This window comes from Pipistrellus kuhlii, unplaced genomic scaffold (assembly GCF_014108245.1).
Source record: "Pipistrellus kuhlii isolate mPipKuh1 unplaced genomic scaffold, mPipKuh1.p scaffold_m20_p_80, whole genome shotgun sequence".
In the NCBI taxonomy this organism is placed as follows: domain Eukaryota; kingdom Metazoa; phylum Chordata; class Mammalia; order Chiroptera; family Vespertilionidae; genus Pipistrellus; species Pipistrellus kuhlii.
This window is the reverse complement of record NW_023425585.1, coordinates 681,586-701,215: the sequence shown is the minus strand read 5'-3', so window position 1 is coordinate 701,215 and position 19,630 is coordinate 681,586. Positions and strand designations below refer to the sequence as shown.

General features: G+C 46.6%; 1 protein-coding gene across 4 annotated transcripts in view; it reads left to right on the top strand.

Moving 5' to 3' along the window:
* UAP1 (UDP-N-acetylglucosamine pyrophosphorylase 1) overlaps nt 1-19,630 on the top strand; it is a 40,941-nt gene that overhangs the window by 1,049 nt on the left and 20,262 nt on the right. For all 4 annotated transcript variants that reach the window (XM_045577024.1, XM_045577022.1, XM_045577023.1 and 1 more), the window contains exon 2: nt 10,661-10,668. In XM_045577024.1, the coding sequence (XP_045432980.1) occupies nt 10,661-10,668 (8 nt within the window). The remainder of the gene's footprint in view (nt 1-10,660; nt 10,669-19,630) is intronic.

Genomic DNA, 19,630 nt, shown 5'->3' with positions numbered 1-19,630 from the left:
GTAGTTATTGCTCCTGTATATGAAAACTACGGCCTTCTGTCTAGTTAGCATAAACCTGCTGTCCTGAGACTGATCACTGATCCTCGTAGCAGAACTCTAGAGTTTTCCAGGGCCATGCTTCTGGCATTGGAAAGGTCCGGTAGTTCTGCTTCCTCTTCCCGATGGCAGGCTTTGATATCTCCATGGCAAGGGGGAACATTGGCTGTACTCCCTGCCACTAGGCTCCTAAAAGGCCGCATGGATAACAAAAACATTTAGAGGCGGAAACTCTCCCTGTGAGAAGAATCTGGGTATTTTTCTGGCAAGATGAGATTAAGGCCTTTCTTAGGCTTTGGTACTAGTGTGGACAGAAGGGGCCACATGCTGACCTGACAGCCCAGGGGAGGCCTGCGTGGCGGTCTGCAAACTCAGGCCTAAAGTCACCACAAAGGATCTGAAATCCGCCTCTAACTAAAGCAGTGATGGTGGGCAGTTACTTCGAGGCCGGTATCTCCACTGACAAGGTCAACCTTTACCTAAGCTGAGCCTGTCTGTCTTTCTGTATCTATGGTAACATCCTTGAAATGTCTGGGTCACTTGTAACTTCCCTTTTCCTGGACGCCTGGGGGCACAACCTAATGTGCTGGGCTCCAGGACGGACACCACAGATTCCTTCATTGTTATTGTTCCCAAACCCACCTAAGTGTGTGTCTATCATTTTATTTTAATCCAATCCCAGGGGCTCCTCTCTCCGAACCCCTCCCCCCCCCCCCCCCCCCCCCCCAGCCACTCCTCTGTGCTTTCTCCCACCTCTCTAATCTATCACCAGTGAATTTCAGGTTTTGTTTTTGTTTTTGTTTTTTAATAAATCTTTATTGCTCAGATTATTACAATTGTTTCTCTCCCCCCCCCCCCCCCAATACCATGTTTCCCCAAAAATAAGACATCCTCTGAAAATAAGACCTACTTACAGGTTTCCTTCTGAGTGAAATATAAGGCATCCCCCGAAAATAAGCCCCCTCCCAGGCTAAACATGAGAGATTTGGTCCACTGATTCTGAAAGAAATGGAGTCACAAGGAATTCACCAGGAAATTCAGGAATTGGATTGTTATGATGATGTTCCAGAAGATGATGACATGATTGTCATTGAATAAATGAGTAAATTCTTGATATTGTAGGACAGCGTTTTTCAGCCGCTAGTGTGCCGCGAGATGTTGCCTGGTGTGCCGTAGGTGCAGACAAGACAAGAATTTTATAATTTTTCACTATTTTGTTTACTTAATATTTCATAATAAAGTAATTATAAAATACTTTCTTTGTGTTTATTTGATTCCTATTCAAGAGAATTACTTTATATATAGTCAATATAGGCACAGAGTTAAATTTTTTAACATTTTCTAATGGTGGTGTGCCTCTTGATTTTTTTCATGAAACAAGTGTGCCTTTGCCCAAAAAAGGTTGAAAAACATTGCTGTAGGATTCACAGTTTGTCTGATTTGTGTTGACAACTACTGTACTATCGTATCGTATACAAGTAATAAATTTCCTTTATTTTCATTTAACAATAAATGTGTACCGTATTCTTCTTCATGGAAAAATAAGACATCCCCTGAAAATAAGACCTAGCGCATCTTTGGGAGCAAAAATTAATATAAGACACTGTCTTATTTTCGGGGAAACAGGGTAGCTCCCTTCCACCTGGTTCCCACCCTACCCTCTGCCCTTCCCCCCCTTCCCCCATTGTCCTCATCCATAGGTGTAAGATTTATTTCAGTCTCTTCCTGCACCCCCACACCCTTTTCCCCTTGATAATTATCAATGCACTCCCTTCTTTTGCCCCTGATTCTATTATATTCATCAGTTTATTCTATTCCTCAAATTTTTAATTCATCTGATTTTTAGACTTACTTGTTGATATATACTTGTTATATATCAACTTGATATATATTTGATATATACTTGTTATATATATAAAAATTATGATTTTTATCTTTACTTTTTTTCTTCTTCTTCCTCTTCTTAAAGAATACCCTTCAGCATTTCATGTAATCCTGGTTTGGTGGTGGTGAACTCCTTTAGCTTTTTCTTATCTGTGAAGCTCTTTATCTGCCCTTCAATTCTGAATGATAACTTTGCTGGGTAGAGTAATCTTGGTTGTAGGTTCTTGCTATTCATCACTTTGAATATTTCTTGCCACTCCCTTCTGGCCTGCATAGTTTCTGTTGAGAAATCAGCTGATAATCCTATGGGTGCTCCCTTATAGGTAACTAACCACTTTTCTCTTACTGCTTGTAAGATTCTCTCTTTGTCTTTTCCCCTTGGCATTTTATTTTATTAAAAAAAAAAAAAATATATATATATATAAAATTGATTTTTTACAGAGAGGAAGGGAGAAGGGTAGAGAGCTAGAAATGTCGATGAGAGAGAAACATCGACCAGCTGCCTCCTGCACAACTCCTACTGGGGATGTGCCTGCAATCAATGTACATGCCCTTGACCGGAATCGAACCTGGAATCTTTCAGTCCAAAGACCGACATTCTATCCACTGAGCCAAACTGGTTTGGCTGCCCTTGGCATTTTAATTATGATGTGTCTTGTTGTGGTCCTCTTTGGATTCCTTTTGTTTGGGGTTCTGTGAGCTTCCTGGGCTTGTAAGTCTACTTTCATCAGGTGGGGGAAGTTTCTGGTCATTATTTCTTCAAATAGGTTTTCAGTATCTTGCTCTCTCTCTCTTCTTCTGGCACTCCATAATTCTGATGTTGTTACGCTTGAAGTTGTCCCAGAGGCTTCTTACACTAATTCAAATTTTTGGATTCTTTTTTATTTTAATTTTTCCAGTTGAGTGATTTTTTTCTTCTTTGTATTTCAAATCTTTGACTTAATTTTTACGTTCCTCTAGTTTGCTGTTGGGTGTCTGTGTCTGTATATTATAATATTTTTTATTTCAATCAGTGTATGTTTAATTTCTAGTTGGTCCTTTTCCGTATCCTTGACAGTCTCTCTCATATCCTTGAGGGTCTCGCTAAACTTATTGGCCTTTTCTAGGAAATTCTTGAAAAACCTTATAACTGTTATTTTGAACTCTATATCCAGTCTTTGTTCTCCTCCATTTCTTTCGTTTGAGATCTGTTTCCTTGTCTCCCCATTTTCGCTGCTTCCCTGAGTTGGTAGGATGGCTTTGTGTGTTTGGTGTCTTATATGGCCCAGTGGGTCAGCCTCCCCAGTTACCTGAGGTAGACACTCTTGGTGCTCCCCTTTGTGGATTGCGTGCACAGCCTTATTGTAGTTAAGTCTTGATTGTTGTTGGTATCACTGGGAGGAATTGACCTCCAGGCCAATTGGATGTATCAGCTGTGTCTACTCTGGATATTTTCTGTATTGGAGACAGTCTTATAGGATCAGACTTGCAAAATTGCAAAAGCCTCTGTGCTCAGCTTGGATGGGGCAGAATCTCAGGGTTGAGCCGACAGTCTTGGCTTCCCATCAGCCCTGTCCTTGTGCACATGCCTCAGACCTCTGCCTTCCACGTATCCCCTGAGTTTCCACCTGCCAGTCCAGATTCCCCTTGTAAGAATGTGGGTTCTCCAGGGGCTCACCCTGAACTGGGTTTCAGTGCTCGGTCCAGTCCAAACTGGGTTTCATTGCGCAGTGCAGTCAGGATCTTTGACTCCTTCTGCTGTGGAGCAGCTGCAGCAATCTGCAGTCAGACCTCTCTACGTGCACTCACTTGCCCACCGCAGCTCCCACCTCCCCAGATTCTCCCAGTTTCTGAGTCTCAGGGTGCCTTTCTCTACAGTCCAGACTCCACCCGTATGAGCCTGGGTCCATGGGGTTTTGGCCGGGGCTGAGGTTCAATGCAGTTGGAACTGAGGTTCAGTGCAATCAGGGGTTTCCTTTCCCCTCCCACCAGCCAGGCACTCATCCTCCCTACCTCAGCGCTTTGCGGCTTCCCTGATCCGTGAGCCTCTCTCCTTCTTTCTAGTTGTAGATTTCCCACTCAGCCAGCTTTCCTATGGTTTTGGATGATGTCCTTTCTGTATTTTAGTTGTTGTTTTGAGATTGTTGTGCGAGGCTGCAGTTTAGGTGCTTACCTAGGCAGCTATCTTGGTTTTACTCAGGTGTTAATAAAAAAAAAATTCAAACCCGCAAAGAATTTTTGTGAGTTTATTTGAGCCAAACTGTCCACAATTGCTAGGAAGCAGAACCTCAAGGGATTGAGATGATGTTCCTGAGAATGACAGACTGGGGGTTGGGTTATGGGGTGGGGGACTGGGAGGGAGGTTGGGGAACCCTTGGGATTGGATAAAAAGTAAAATGATAGACACATACTCAAATGTGTTTGGGAACAATCAACATGAGAATAATGAAGGAATCTGTGGTCTCTGTCCTGGCCCACAGGCACATTAGGTTGTGCCCCCAGAGGTCCAGAAAAAGGGAAGTTACAAGCTACCCAGACATTTCAAGGGTGTGTTATCATAGATACAGAAAGACAGATAGATTCAGTTAAGGTAAAGGTTGACCTTGTCAGTGAAGATACCGGCCTAGGACGTAACTGCTCACCATAACTGTGTTTAAAGTTTAATTTCAGGCCATCCTTTGTGATGACTTTAGGTCTGAGTTTGCAAGACCGCCATGCAGGCCTTCCTGAGCTTGTCAAGTCAGCATGTGGCTCCTTTCATCCACACATATAACCCACCAGGTCCCTTCCTTTGATGGCAATGCATAAAAATAGATTAGAAACCGCCATCCTCTGAAGCATTATTCCAACCCCTGGAGATACTGCTTCCTGGCAATTGTGGACAGTCGGCTCAAATAAACTCACAGAAATGCTTCACAGATTTGAATGTTTTTACATTAACACTAGAAAAGAAAAGGTAAAAGTAAAAATTTAATTTTATAATTGTTTGCTGAAAATACTTATGCTGGGCCCCAGTTCTACCTTTTTTTCTTTAAAAGCTCTGTAATAATGACTTTGCTCTTTATTTGTCTGGCCGGTGATGTGGGCTGTGAAGAAAGGAGAGATGCTGAGAGGAGGTTTATTTTCCTTCCCAAGAAAGGGAAGGGCCAAGGACTGCCAGGCACCTCATTACAGGAAACAGAAAATGATTTCCACTTTTAAACCAATTCCACTGTTACTAGGTGACAAGGGAAGAAGGAGGGTTTGGCTTAAAATTGAACAAACACCAGAGGATGTCTTAAACAGGTGTAGTTTGTTTGCTTTCTAGGAGACAGATGTTTCCTAGGGCAGTGTCTTATCAGTATTTTTTTCAAGTCTGTAAAACATGTTTAGTGTAAAAGTTATAAAGAGTTCAAAAGAGATTTGATTGAAGGAGGGTACTTTCTACTAACTAGATATTTCTTGGTGCAAATTATCCCTAAGTTGTGAGAAGAGCAGGGAGCAGGGGATACAAGAATGTAGCCTTGAAAGGAGCTTATCTGTCCTGTCCAGTGGTTTGGATCAGAGGAGCCAGCAATCTTGTGGTTTGATTACCAGGTGCTTCATATATATATATATATATATGGAGAGAGAGAGAGAGAGAGAGAGAGAGAGAGAGAGAGAGAGAGAGAGAGGTATTCTTATTGGTCCTAATGGTGTTTGGTGTTCTGAGCTGGGGGGGTGGGGGGGGAAGAGAGACACACTTCCACCCCCAGCGGAGGCTCTCCCAGGCCTGCCCAGTGCTTTGTCCCGCCCAGCCCTGAGGTGAAGCTGCCTGCCTGTGTCTCCACCCAGCCCTGAGGTGAAGCTGCCTTTCAGACTGTAACTTCCGCCATCGAAGATCCAACTGTACATCCCAATTGCTTTTTCTTGTATGGTCCAGGTGGTAGTGGAAAACATACCTTTATAAAGTTTTAATACATTATATTAGAGGTCGTGGTGGTACTGCTTTACTGGAGGCCAGTAAAGGTGGTACAAATTTTTCAGCATCCACAAGAATTGCTGAAAATTTACCTCTCAGTGGAAGAACCTTTCATTCCCAATATAAATTACTAATTCCATAAATGAAACTTCAATTTCTAGACCTGATATAAACAGTGAAGTTGCTAAAACCATTAAAAAGGCCCGACTTCTCATTATTGATGAATGCTCTGTGGCATCCAGTCATGCTATAAACGCCACAGATAGATTACTATGAGAAATTACGAATTTGAACGTTGTATTTGGTGGGAAAGTTCTCCTTCTTGGAGGGGATTTTCTACAATGTCTCCATGTTGTGCCACTGCTATGTGATCAGCCATACTACAGGCGAGTTTAAAGTACCGCACTGTTTGGGGATGTTTCAGAAAATTGTCTCTTAAAACAAATATGAAATCAGAGGATTCTGCTTAAAGTGAATGGTTAGTAAAACTTGGAGATAGAAAACTGGATAGCAGTTTTCATTTAGGAATGGATATTATTGAAACTCCCTGTGAAATGATTTGTAATGGATTACAAATGGATTACTATTGAAGCTACCTTTAGAAATAGTATATCTATAGATAATATTACAAATATATCTAAACGTGCGATTCTTTGTCCAAAAAATGAGCACGTTCAAAAATTAAATGAAGAAATTTTGGATACACTCAATGGAGATTTTCACACATATTTGAGTGATGATTTTATTGATTCAACAGATGTTGCCAAAAAGGAAAATTTTCCCATAGAATTTCTTAAAAAAATATATATTTCATTGATTTTTTTACAGAGAGGAAGAGAGAGGGATAGAGAGTTAGAAACATCAATGAGAGGGAAACATTGATCAGCTGCCTCCTGCACACCCTCCACTGGGGATGTGCCCTCAACCAAGGTACATGCCCTTGACCGGAATCAAACCTGGGATCCTTCAGTCCCCAGGCCGATGCTGTATCCACTGAGCCAAACCAGTTAGGGCTCCATTGAATTTCTTAACAGTATTACTCCTTTGGGAATGCTGTGTCATAAATTAAAATTGAAAGTGGGTGTAATCATTATGCTACTGAGAAATCTTAGTAGTAAATGGGGTCTTTGTAATGATAAGAGAGTTTTTATCAAAAGACTATCACCTAGCATTATCAAAGCTGAAGTATTAACAGGACCTGCTGAAGGAGAGGTTGTTTTGATTCCAAGAATGGATTTGTCTGACACTGGCCTCCCATTTAAATTAATTCGATGACAGTTTCCCTTGATGCCAACATTTGTGATGACTATTAATAAACCACAAGGACAAACTCTAGACGGAGTAGGAATATTCGTACCCAAACCCATTTTCACACATGGTCCGAGTTCGAAGAGCATATGGTGTTAAAGTTAAAGTTGTAAATACTTCATCCCAAGGGAACTTAGTCAAGCACTCTGAAAGTGTTGTTACTCTTTTTTTAAAAATATATTTTATTGATTTTTCACAGAGAGGAAGAGAGAGATAGAGAGCTAGAAACATCGATGAGAGAGAATCATCGATCACCTGCCTCTTGCACACCCCCTACTGGGGATGTGCCCGCAACCAAGGTACATGCGCTTGCCCGGAATCAAACCCGGGACCTTTCAGTTCGTAGGCCCACGCTCTATCCACTGAGCCAAACCGGTCCCTGCTGAAAGTGTTGTTACTCTTAATGTGGTGTATAGGAAGATAGTAGATAACATTGTTTGCATCCCTGTGGTTTTTTTTTTTTTAATAAATTTTTATTGTTCATATTATTACAAATGTTCCTTTCCCCCCCTTCTCACCCCACCCTCGTGCATCCCTGTGGTTTTTATGTCATGTTTTTGTTGTTTTTATATCATGTTTTAGTTTTTATATCATGTCTTTGTTGTTGTTATATCATTTCATTACTATTTATTAATAAATTTATACATTATTTTCATATACATTTTACTAATTTCCTTTCATCTCTGACACTTCTATTATAGAGAAAGGACAAATAGCAATAAAATATTTCCTTTAATTAATTTCCTTTTTAATGTGCATGAATTTTGTGCACTGGGCTACTAGTAAATTATAAAAGGCCACCGAAAAGAAAAAGAAAAGCCTTTTCCTGTCTTTATTTTTATTTTATTTATTTTTTTTTTGTTTTTAGGATTTATAGAATGCCTATAGTACTGCAGACACTACCACCAATTCCCTCTCATTAAACATTTACTCCACCCATGTAAAGTAGACATTATCCTCACTTTATAAAGGAGGCAATTGGGGTTTAGCAAGGTTAAGTGACACTCCTTGTAAGGGTTGAACTGTGATTTTGAATGTTTCCCAGTTTTCATTTTTCTAAACCCTCATACATTACTTTCTCAAGGAGCAGGAAGAGTAACAATCAGCATATGTTTTAGAAAGCAACTGTCTTAAACTGTCTCCTTCATCGAAAGTGACAATGGTCAGTGACATTGTGGGCAGGCTTCTAGGTCTCTCTGTATGGTGCCTGGGCATCCTTCACAGCGTGGTCGTTTCTTCCCAGTTATCCTGGGAGATTTGAGAGAAGTGTTGTTCATGGGATCCAGAAAATGCTGAGGGTATCAAGGTCCTGACACAAGAGGAAGCACTCAAACATCAAAACTTAACACTTACTTAACATTTATTCTTTTCTATATTCATTACTTGTGTTTCCTGGTTTAATCCTCACAATTTATTTTTGCTTGTATTTTATAATTAAGAATATTGATACACAAGAGTTAATTAACTTGCCAGGGATCACAACAGTAACAAAGCTGGAACTCTGCAGATCCTGCTCTCAACCCCTCCATTTGACAGATAAATGGGCCAAGGTCAGGGATCCTGACAGATGAGCGTGTTCAACTTCCTGAGTGTAAACTTACCAGCCCTACTCACCCAGTGTCAATTTTTCTGTTTCTTCCTCCCTCCCTCCCTCCCTCCATTCCTCCCTCTCTCTCTTTCTCTCTCTCTCTCTTTTAAATCCAAGGATATGTTTTTACCAATTTTGAGAATGAGGAAAGGAGAGAGGAGAGAGAAACATTGGTTGCTTCCAGTATGCCCCTAATGAGGAATTCAACCCACCACCTAGGTATGTGCCCTGACTAGGAATCCATCCAGCAATCTAAAGGAGGACCCTCCAACCCACCCTCCAGGTCAGGACGAATTTTCCCATTTCTTCGATACAGTGGGTGGTTTTGCAATTGACAATGAATACAGGCCTGCTTCAGATAAGAATTCCCGAATGCCTGGGATTCTTTGTGTAGTGTTAAATCTAACGGTGTTTCAGCCCAATGGTCCTGGACTTCTTGCAAAACTGCAAAGTGCAACCCAGCTCCCAAGGTAACTAGTGCTTCTGAGAGTCAGTACTGAGCCGGCAGCCGGTATGGCCCGCACACCAGGGTGACAGGCCCAACAATGCACAGCAGCCATACCCAAGGGCCCACGATGACCTCCGGCCACTCAGCCCCCAGAGGGGAGGGCCACAGGCGCTCACTGCCTCAGTTTACCTAATCTCTATGCCTGCGTGTCTGGCTCCTTTCCTGCCTTTTGTGCAAAAGTGAAGGGGTCTGACCTTACGCGCTGAGGACCTAAATCCACAGGACAGGCCATCAGGGCGCGGGCTGCACAGACGGAGAGGAGTCCGCAGCACCGGACCACCTGCAGGGATCCATGAGAAGTCCGTGGCTTCCGCCACGCAGCGTGGGCGACGCCTGGCCGGGCGGGGCCGTGGTAATGAGGGGGCGGGGCCGCGTGTGGCGGTCTCATTGGTCGGAGGGGAGTGATGCGCAGGCCCCGCCCCGCGCTCGCGGTGCTGAAGGGCGCTTCCTTCTCCACGTGGCCGCGTTGGCGCCTGCGGGGCAGTCAGGCGGGCGGCTCCTCCCCGCCCCCTCGGCCCCCGCCCCCGCCAGGACCGGCATTAAGCCTGAGCGGTGGGCTGCGGACGCAGCAGGAGTTGCAGTCGTCCTGCCAGGTTGGTCAAGAAAGGCCCTGCCTCCTGGAGGGATGGGTGGGCCGGCGTGGGGTGGGGCGGGCGGCAGTGACTGGGGTGGCGGCGGGACCCACCCGGGGCGCTGCTGGGGCCCGCCGGGCGGGAGGGAGGCGCAGGCCGTGGCTGTGCCCTTGCTCCGCGTGCTCAGCCTTGCGCTCTGGGCGGAGCAGAGGCGCCGGCCAGCGGGTCGGAGCCAGCGGGAGGGTTCGGCTGGGGGCCTGTGGTGCTTGTCCAGGGCTCACCGAAAGGGCAGCGCCTGGCCGGCGTGGCCGCGGAGCTGCGGCCCGGCCGGAAGGGTCCTGGGTTTGATTTGGCCGAGGGCCCGGCCTGGACCTGGTTTGTGGGCTCCATTCCGGTCTGGGACGATCTCTCCTCTAGATGATGCGATGCTTCCCAGTCGATGTGTCTGTCTCCCCTTCCCTTCAGCTCTCTCCAAAAACCAATGGAACATCCTCGGGTAAAAAAAGTCATTTCGACGTTGGTACACGTGTGCTTTATGTTTTTTATTATTTATTTACCACAAGTAAAAGTCAGGGATTGTTTCTTTCTTTTAAATGTTTTTTACTGTTTCACTTCAGTACTGCTGTGTCTGCTCCACGTGCGGGACGTGGGTGCTGGTGTAGGTGGGTTCCGACTTACTGCGAAGATCGGTCCATGGCGCCGAGGACCCTGTGCTCAGTCTGGTCTGCACCTCAGGGATGCTTGTCACCTGGGAAGCTTTACCTCTGGGCGCTGCAGGCACGGAGGTCTAGGCCAGGATCAGAGTTGTCTTATTTGCGAGGATTCATTTTCTCAAGCATTGGAAGGTGGGAAGGTATCTAAGGGCTTTTGGAAAAGTTTGACTTATATCTTAAAACGTGTAAATCTGTGTTTGCGCACTGAGCAGGCAGAGCCCTCCCCCTGTGAGCTGTTACTGGGGGGAAGGAGGAACAGGGGCTGGTGTTGTCTGGAAGTGTGTGCACAGGGAGGGAAGGGATGTGCAAGGGCTCAGGAGTGAGGAGGGGCTGAGGGTGAGGACCTCCTGGTCTAGTTACCTGGCTCCCTGCTGAGCTTGCCCAGACTTAGGAAAGACTGCATTGCTTGGGAAATTGTTTAATAGAAACCTGTCTCTCAGCTGTCTTTTTTATACGGTGATCTTAAAGTTAAGTATGGCATTACGATGGTATATCCATAGAAAGGCCTTCGCAAACCTGAGTCCTGGCTCCGTCTACTGCCCCTGCTCTAGTTTCCTCCTGCCCTCCCTGGGGGCTATGGAGCCGGGAGCTGTGTCCTGTACGTTGGTGACCTCTGAACTCCCATCTCAGACCATGGCCCGGAGTGGAGATCGATTCTCAGTCTGAACACATCCCTATGCCTGCGCCTGGCCTGTGTGTCCCCACTCTGGACCAGGACACCACCTGCAGTCATCGCGGCGGGATGCCTGTGGGCCTCTAGGGCTGCCCAGAACCGCCTTCGCCTTCGTGCTGAGCCCTGGCCATCTCTCCTCTAGATGATGCGATGCTTCCCTGCCACTTTCCCCACACAGCAGCCATGTGACCCTTTAAAACCCGAATCAGACCAAGACACTGCCCTGCTGCAAGTCCCCGATGGCTGCCCAGATCCCGGCGTCCCGGGCCCTAGTGAAGTGGCTCCAGCTTCATCAGCCTTTGCGCTGCCCTTGAACAGCCAAATGAGCCTGCTGTGGCTGCTCCACCTGGAGCTCCCCAGCTGGAGGCTCCTCCCCAAGGTGCTGGTCGTCCAGGTGTCTTGGCAAAAGTCTCAGTGAGGCCCTGCTGATCACACCGGCTGCCAGCCCACTCCGCTCTTTATTGCTGTCCTGTTTTTCTTTCTTTGTAGCACTTGTCTTGTCACACTGCTGACACTGCACCTGTCCATCTCTCTCGCTGGGGGTGGGCAACAGAGTTGCTTCTCCCACTGTTGTGTCCATTACCTGGCTGACTGTGAGCACCATGCTCACGATATCTTTGTTGAATGAACTAATGGCAATGAAAGACCATAGTTTTCCTTCTGAAAGGCTCCTTCTGTATCTGCATATCCAGGAAACTGGAGAGGAACCTGCCCGAGCACGGAAGTGAGAGGTGGCTGGGCCCTTGTCTGTCCTTCACGCAGCAGCAGCATGGGGAGCAGCAGCCTTCCTCAGCCTGCCCCCACACCTGGAGTGCGTTTATTCACTGGGTTATTTTCATACTCTTCTCACTGACTGGACTTCTCTCTTAGCTCTTGTGTCCTTGACAAACGTCATCCTCCAAAGCCAGACTCCCAGTAGCGGCCATCTGGCCATCCTCATGTTCAGGATGCTGTGACTCTGGTCTGGGCGCACACCATGCTTTACAAGAGTGTGGAAAGAGGTCATCCTGGGTGCCTGTGCAGGCTCAGTGCTCGGCATTGTACTGACACGTTGATCCTCTGCACCTTACAGGTGAGGACTTTCATCCTTATTTTGCAGATGAGGAAAATGGAGGCACAGAAAGATTAAGTCACTTGCTCAAGGTCACAGAGTTAGAAGATAGTAGAGCTGGGGCATGACCCCATTCGATCTGACCCCAGAGCTCAGTCTGGTTAATAATCCCAACTATACATGAGATCTTCAGTTGAGTGGTTAGTATTTCCTCTGTTTTTATGAGAGACTAGAGACCCAGTGCATGAAATTCTTGCATGAGGTTGGGGGGGGGGGGGAAGAGGGGGTTCTTTCAGCCCAGCCTGCACCCTCTCCAATCTGAGACCTCTCAGGGCATGTCTGACTGCCTGGTCTCACAATCCGGAACCACTGGCTCCTAACCACTTGCCATCCTGCCTGCCTGATCAACCCTAACCACTCTACCTGCCTGCCTGATGCCCCTAACTGCTCCCCTGCCTTCCTGATCCCCCCTAACTGCTTCTGCCTGCCTGATTGTCCCTAACTGCCCTCCCCTGCTGGCCTGGTCGCTTCTAACTGCCCTCCCCTGCCAGCCTGATTGTCCCTAACCGCCTCTAACTTGGCCCCTGCTACCGTGGCTTTGTCCAGAAGGATGTCTGGATGGATGTCCGGTGTAATTAGCATATTACCCTTTTACTAGTATAGATGCTGCCAATTGTGGAAAGATTTTAAGCATTAGGGTCAGAGTTAAAATTCTGGGTTAGAATTTCTGTTCTGTCTATGAGGTAAGTAGCCTTGGGTAGAGTACTTAGCCTCTTTGAGCCTCATTTTCTCATCCATTATAAAGATTACTTTATGCCTTTGAACTTTTGTGAGGGAAATTTCATTGTTCCTATTTTACAAATGAAGGAACCAGAGTTGAATGTATCTACTCCTTGGCCCAAGCAAGAGAGTCAGGGATAAAAGTAGGTTCTGTTTGATTCCCAAACCCATAAAGACTTTCTTCAGCCTGGAAGTGTGTGAGGGGCCTCTGAGGACAGCTGGTCCCAGCAGATGGAGACTGAAGGAAGCAAGTGGTGGGTGGTTAGGGTATCAGGGCACAACATGGTGGAGCTGTGTCTAATGGTAACCAGCAAGCCTTCATTTTCATTTCCCGGTCTAGCCGCAGTGTGGTCGCAAATCAGTGGTGACTTGGAAAGTGTTTTACGGCGGGTGTCATTCCTTCACACTGTCCCATAAAGTCCCTCACCCACTTGTCCCGTGCCTTCTCTTCCTTCCTCTTTTCACTGCCGTTTTTGCAAAGTAAGTCAGCTACAAGAACATCAGTTATGTCTATATTTCTGAATAAATGCCATATGAATAACGTGTTTCTCTTGCCCTTTCTCTTTTAGACGCACACGCACATGCACAAACACACAGTTTTTTTTGTTGTTGTTTTTTTTTTTGCCCAACAGGCAGTGTAGTTAGACGGTGAAGAGCATGGATTGAGAGCGGTCTGTAAGGTTGGAATCCCAGCTTTCACAGATGGGGCCCTGGGCATGATGTCTCTGTGGCTCTCTTCCTGCAAAGTAGTCCTGTAGCAGTGCCTGCGGGACCTGCAGACTGGAGGCACCGTGTCTGCGGAGCGGCTAGAATGTGCTCCCCTGTGAGTTGCACGTGGTGTCTGCCGTGCGGATGCTGCTCTAACACTGCTAGAAGGCGTGGACTGCGCCTCGCTGTTCCCATGGTGGGTACGGGGGCTGTGTCTGGTGCCTTCTCTTCCAGCTGAGCATCCGCTGCCCAGGGAGGACTTCACAGTGAGCACCGTGCGTCCTTGGCACTGGCTGCCTGGTCCTCTGTGCCTGTGTGGCCCTTCCTGTGCCTATGCTCCTCGGTTCTCTGCAGCAGGCGACGCCGCCTGTTCAGAAAGCTGCTGTTGGCTTCCAGGTCTCTGGTTACTTCGTTTCCAGGGCTCTTTGCATTTCCTGGTAGCCCAACCCCAGTCTCTCCCATCATCTACTGCTGGCCACGTAGGCCTGCTCCCAGTGGCCACCAGCTGTGCCTGTACCTATCATCCGTGTGGTCCGCTCAGCCCTCCAGGCACAGCTGTGTGCACTCTGCTGTTAGGTGAGGAGGTCACCTCCTCCTCCAGTGCTGTGCCATTTAACACTTTCCTGTATCATCACGGAATGCTCTCAAGACATTTATCCATTGGTAGTTCTGTGTATTGCTTGTCCCCTTAGGGTTCAATTATTAGTAAAGATAATGTACATGTTTTTACCTCTTTTTTGCAGAAGTTATGATTGATATGAAATTGATTATATGTGGCCCCCGTTTTGGATTTTGTTGTATTCTGAATACAACAGAGTTATTGCTGTCACTAGAGGGAAAAGGAGGACATGACATATTAGGCTGTCTGGCACTCTTTCAGTGACGGCTGAGTGGTCAGAGGAACCATACAGAGGAGATAACCATAGGGTAGCATGTGTGCCGGGAGTCAGTCTGTCTGGGCTCCTGTTCCAGCTTCGCCACCCGAGTGAGTCCACGTGGGTGAAGTGTTCAGTGCAGTGCCTGGCATGCGACGCTCAGTGTTATCTTACCACTTTGGGGTCTTACAGGGACCGTGAGGCAAAGGCTGAAGTTCATGTCTTTCCATCAGGTGTGTTTAATGCACTTGTTTATCACAGGGGAAACCTACCAGTTTCATGGCTGGACTTTGACCTGCTGTTGATTTTTTTTTTTCCTTGCAGGATCCTAGACGCAAAAAATCACACCTCTTTCCACACAGCTTGGCACCAGGGCGTCATGAACGTCAGTGAGCTCAGACACCAGCTGTCCCGCGCTGGGCAGGAGCACCTGCTGCAGTTCTGTGATGAGCTGGAAGCAGCCCAGCAGGCTGAGCTCTATGTGGAGCTCCAGGCCACGGTGGGATGGTTGCTCTGAGGTGTAGATGAGCTCCGCTGCCTGTTAAAGTCGAGCCCTCTAACACTGCAACTCTCAGACAACCTTCCACCAGGAGACCACAAAAAGGGACGGATGGGGCTTGTTTTGCCGAGACCTGTGCAGTGTCCCCCATTCTGGGTCCTTGCAGTCTCTATTCATTTCTGGTGCCGAATCCGAGCCTCTTCTCATTGAAGTCTTACATGCTCTGGGCTCCTCCTCAGCTTTCATACTTCTAGATTTCCCTTCCTGAAGCTCAAGGTACATGTTCTTGCCGCTCGCACGAAATACCGCCCCCCACTGGCCTGGTGGTCACTTGCAGCCCTGTCTCCGCTTGTCCTCTGCTGCTGCCAGGCCAGTGTCAGGCCAGGTAGTCAGTCCCCAGCCTCTGCTCCCATGGTCCTGCCTGAGGTGCCGCTTTCCGGCCATGAGGCCATCCCTGGAGCGCTGCCTGGGGAGCTCTCGCCCTTCTCTGCCCTCAGCTTGCCTGCTCTCAACCGCCTTTTGGTGAGAGTCATTCTCGTCGCCTTCACTGCACTTGGACTCCTGCGGAGCAGCGGGTCCTGCCCTGCTCAGCAGGACACAGCAATTAGGACAGGGCTTTGAGGAATAGGTTGGCTGGGAATGTTTGTTGAATTGCCCAATGCTTTTTCTTCTAAAGCAGATCATGAACCCATCCCTATAAGTAGTACTAGTTAATGCTTTTGAGAAGGACAAAGTAGCTCAGATGTTGCCTTTTTGGTGGGGTCAAGAGCTGTGGTTTTCATGATCTTCTCCTCTGTAAGAAAAGGATGGCTGAGCCTTGCAGCCCAGGCCTGAGTGTTACATATCAGATCTGGGCCTCGTTTTCTCGCTGAACAGACTGGCCTGGCTGTTCCTTCCTTTCTAACAAACATTACTTTACTGCAAAAAGTCACCTCAAAATAACAGGGATACTATAGAGAAAGGGCCTGTGACCTCATCAGACCTGTTTTTACTCCCTCCCACCACCATTCTGTGCTTGATGATATCCATGTTTGGATTTTCTCGATGTGCAATAATATTATAGATATAACCTTACAGTCCATATTTGTACCACACTATGCCTGCTTTTCTTTTCCATTCTTTGGCACTCTCTGTTCCTCACACACACAAAAGCAGTGTGCCTTCTGTGTAGCTCTCTGTCTTTCTCTGGGCTTACAGATTACCTGATTTTCAAATTGTGTTCCAGGGGTTCCACACCCAGGAAAATGTCTCTTGTCTCGTGTAGGGTGGGAAGCAGAGTCTAACCAGCTGTGTCTCCAGGCCCTTCATCTCCCACTACCAGAGCAGTTCTGCTTGACCTGTTACGTGTGTCTGATCTTTCATGAGTTTTATTTAAAAGAAGTTAGAGATGAAAAAACATTGACAATAGTCAGGCAAGCTGCAAAGAATGCTTGGCTGCGACTAACCTCGCTTCGTGCCAAGAGAGTGGCATCCGTTCGGCCCTCTGCACAGAGATCCTGGAATCAGAGTGGTACCGGGTCCCCTGCTGGCTTGGGCTTGCCAGGGCTTCCTGCTTCCCTGCATTCTCCAGGCTGGCTACTCCAACCAGTAGCCTCTGGTGCCCGCGAGTATCCCAGGGCCATGCTTCTCTTGGTAGTTTTATGCGGTGAAACGTTCGGATGAACTCTTAGGGAAGTGCAGAGCTGTGACCTTGTAAAATGGGACCATGAGCACCTGTCAAGGCTTCTTGTAATTTGAGTCTTTTTTGACACTCTTCTTGGGATCTGTAAAACTAGTCTACACTGATGACATTTCCTTTAAAGAAGATAATCTAGCCTAGTATAAGAAGGCACAAAGCAAACTTCCTTTTGGCTTAATGTCAGGGAACAATGTTTACTTGTGGTTTCAACAGGAGTGGTGGAGAAGGAGACGCTAACTGACCTTACATCCTTTGCCCTCAGCCAGAAATTTCCACGTATGCAGTCATGCAAGGTGAGGCTCCGCAGGCAGTTGTCATGGGAAGAGACTGACATTGTGAAGAGTGTGATGCCATGTTTTGGAAAATAGTGGGTCCTGGTAGTGTCTGGAAGATCATTGTTCCCCAGGAATGGGCAGGTAGAGGCAGTGCACAGTGCCATGGTGCAGTCGTGCAGCCCTGGGGAGAATTGCATCTGCAGGCTCTGTGTGTGCATGGCCCCACATGCTGCTGGGGCCAGAGGTGGTGCTGTAAGTTAGGCAGGTGTGGAGGAGAAGAGCAGCCAACACATCTGTCTCACAGTGGGAGCCTGAACAGAGGGGCGGGGCTTCAACCAGAATCGCTGGGAAAGTATATTTGCTTAGTAAACTGCTCCTTTATTTTTAAATAAACCCCTGCTTATCCTGAGCACAAAAGAAGCTTCCAGTGTTATATTATAATGACAAGTTTGCATTTGGTATCAGCGTTTTTTGCTTGTGAGACATTTGAAAAGTTCATCTTAAGGGTAGCTCCCTGCCATGCGTGCTGTGGTAGCAAGTGGGCGTGCTGTCTGGAAATGTGTGGTCAGAAGGTGACTCCTCAACAATTTCTGTGATTTAGTGCAGAGGGTGACCTTCAGGGGTTAGTCCTAAAGTGCTTTTAGAGAGAGGGGAAAGGAGAGAGAGAGAAAAACATCAATGTGAGAGAGAACACCAATTCGTTGGCTTCTGTACATGCCCAAACTGGGTGAGGGGGCATTGGGGGGGAGGGGGTTAAATCTGCAAACTTTCGGTGTAAGGGACAATGTTTCAACCAACTGAGCCACACTGGCTAGGGCTTCAGTGACATTTTAACACACCTGTTTACTTTAAAAGTAGCACATACCTATTTTAGAGAAGTTGGAAAATAACAAAGTTACAGAGAAATGTCTACCATCCCATAGCCTCGAGATAAATATCTAGTGGTAATATTTTACAGTACTTTTACACACACACACACACACACACACACACACACAATTATAGATTTGTGTATAATTTCGTAGCCTGCTCTAAGAATTTGTTTAAAAAATTTAAAGCATATTTTGAGACAGATATTTAGAGAGAAAAACAGTATCATGAACTCCTACACTCACATCACCTTGATTAAATAATTACCAAACATTTTCGAGTTTTGCTTTATTCCTTTTTCTTTTTTGGTGCTGTAGTATTTTAAGACGTACCTCCAACATCATGGTATTTTACCCTCATAGAGTTCAGCAGCATCACTGCTCACAAAGTCCCTTTTAAACCTAATGAAATTCACAATAACCCCCAGAAACTAAAAGTAGTTCAAATAGAGATTTCCTCCATTAGTCTGTTTAATGGGCTCAAAAATGGGCTTAACATTTTAGGGGAAATGGTTAACCTGTAAAATCCTAGTTTCAGCTGTGATTAAGAATAAAGGCGTAAAGTATCTGTTCTGACGCACCTGGATTCTTTCCTGGCAGAGTTGCCTGCCTTCCCCACCCGTGTGCCGCTGGAGTGTCAGTCTCCACCTTCGCACCTGGCGTCCTCCAGGTCAGGCAGGTACCCACGTCAAGGTGTATGAGAGGAGCTCATCCAAGCTGGATGTTACCCAGGAAGTGGTAGAGCTGTGGCACGTCACTGTGAACCCTCCCATTTCCTGTAAATGCTGCCAATTTTAAGTTCTCAATGTACTAGTATATGAAAAATACATATAAAAAACCAGCTGATGTGGCTTGGTGGTTGAGTATGACCCTATGAAACACGAGTTCATTGTTTGATTCCCAATCCAACACATGCCTGAGTTGCGGGCTTGATCCTCAGTGGGGAGCGTGTAGGAATTAGCCAATGAATGATTCTCATCACTGATGTTTCTATCTCTTTCCCTCTCTCTCTCTGAAATCAATAAAAATATATTTTAAAAACTGCATAAAACACAAAGTTAGGTGGACCCACATTACCTAAGGATCCTATATAATAAAAGGGTAATATGCAGATTGACTCTAACAGTGGAACAACCAGGTCGCTATGGCATGCACTGACCACCAGGGGGCAGATGCTCAACAGAGGAGCTGCCTTTTGATGGTCAGTGTGCTTCCATGGGAAGTGTCACTCAGCCAGAAGCCGGCTCATGGCTTGCCAGTGCAGCGGTGATGGGAGCCTCTCCTGCCTCTGCAGCAGCACTAAGGATGTCCTACTAATGGCAGGGAGCGGCCCACACCTGTAGGTCAGACATCCCTCCGGGGCTCCCAGGCTGCCAGAGTGATGTCTGACTGCCAGCTTAGGCCTGACCCGCGCCCGCCTAAGCTGGCAGGTGGACATCCCCCGAGGATCCCAGACTTTGAGAGGGTGCAGGCCGGGCTGAGGGACAAATTTTCATGCACTGAGCCTCTAGTATGGAAATAAACAATAGAGTTTCTGAGAAATGTGTGGGTTTTTTTAATCCTTACCTGAAGATAGGATATTTTTTCATTGATTTTTTTTTTTTTTTGAAAGAGTAGAGGGGAGACGGGAGGGAGACAGAGATAGAGAGAGAGAGAAGAAAACCACATCAATGTCAAAGAGACACATGGATTGG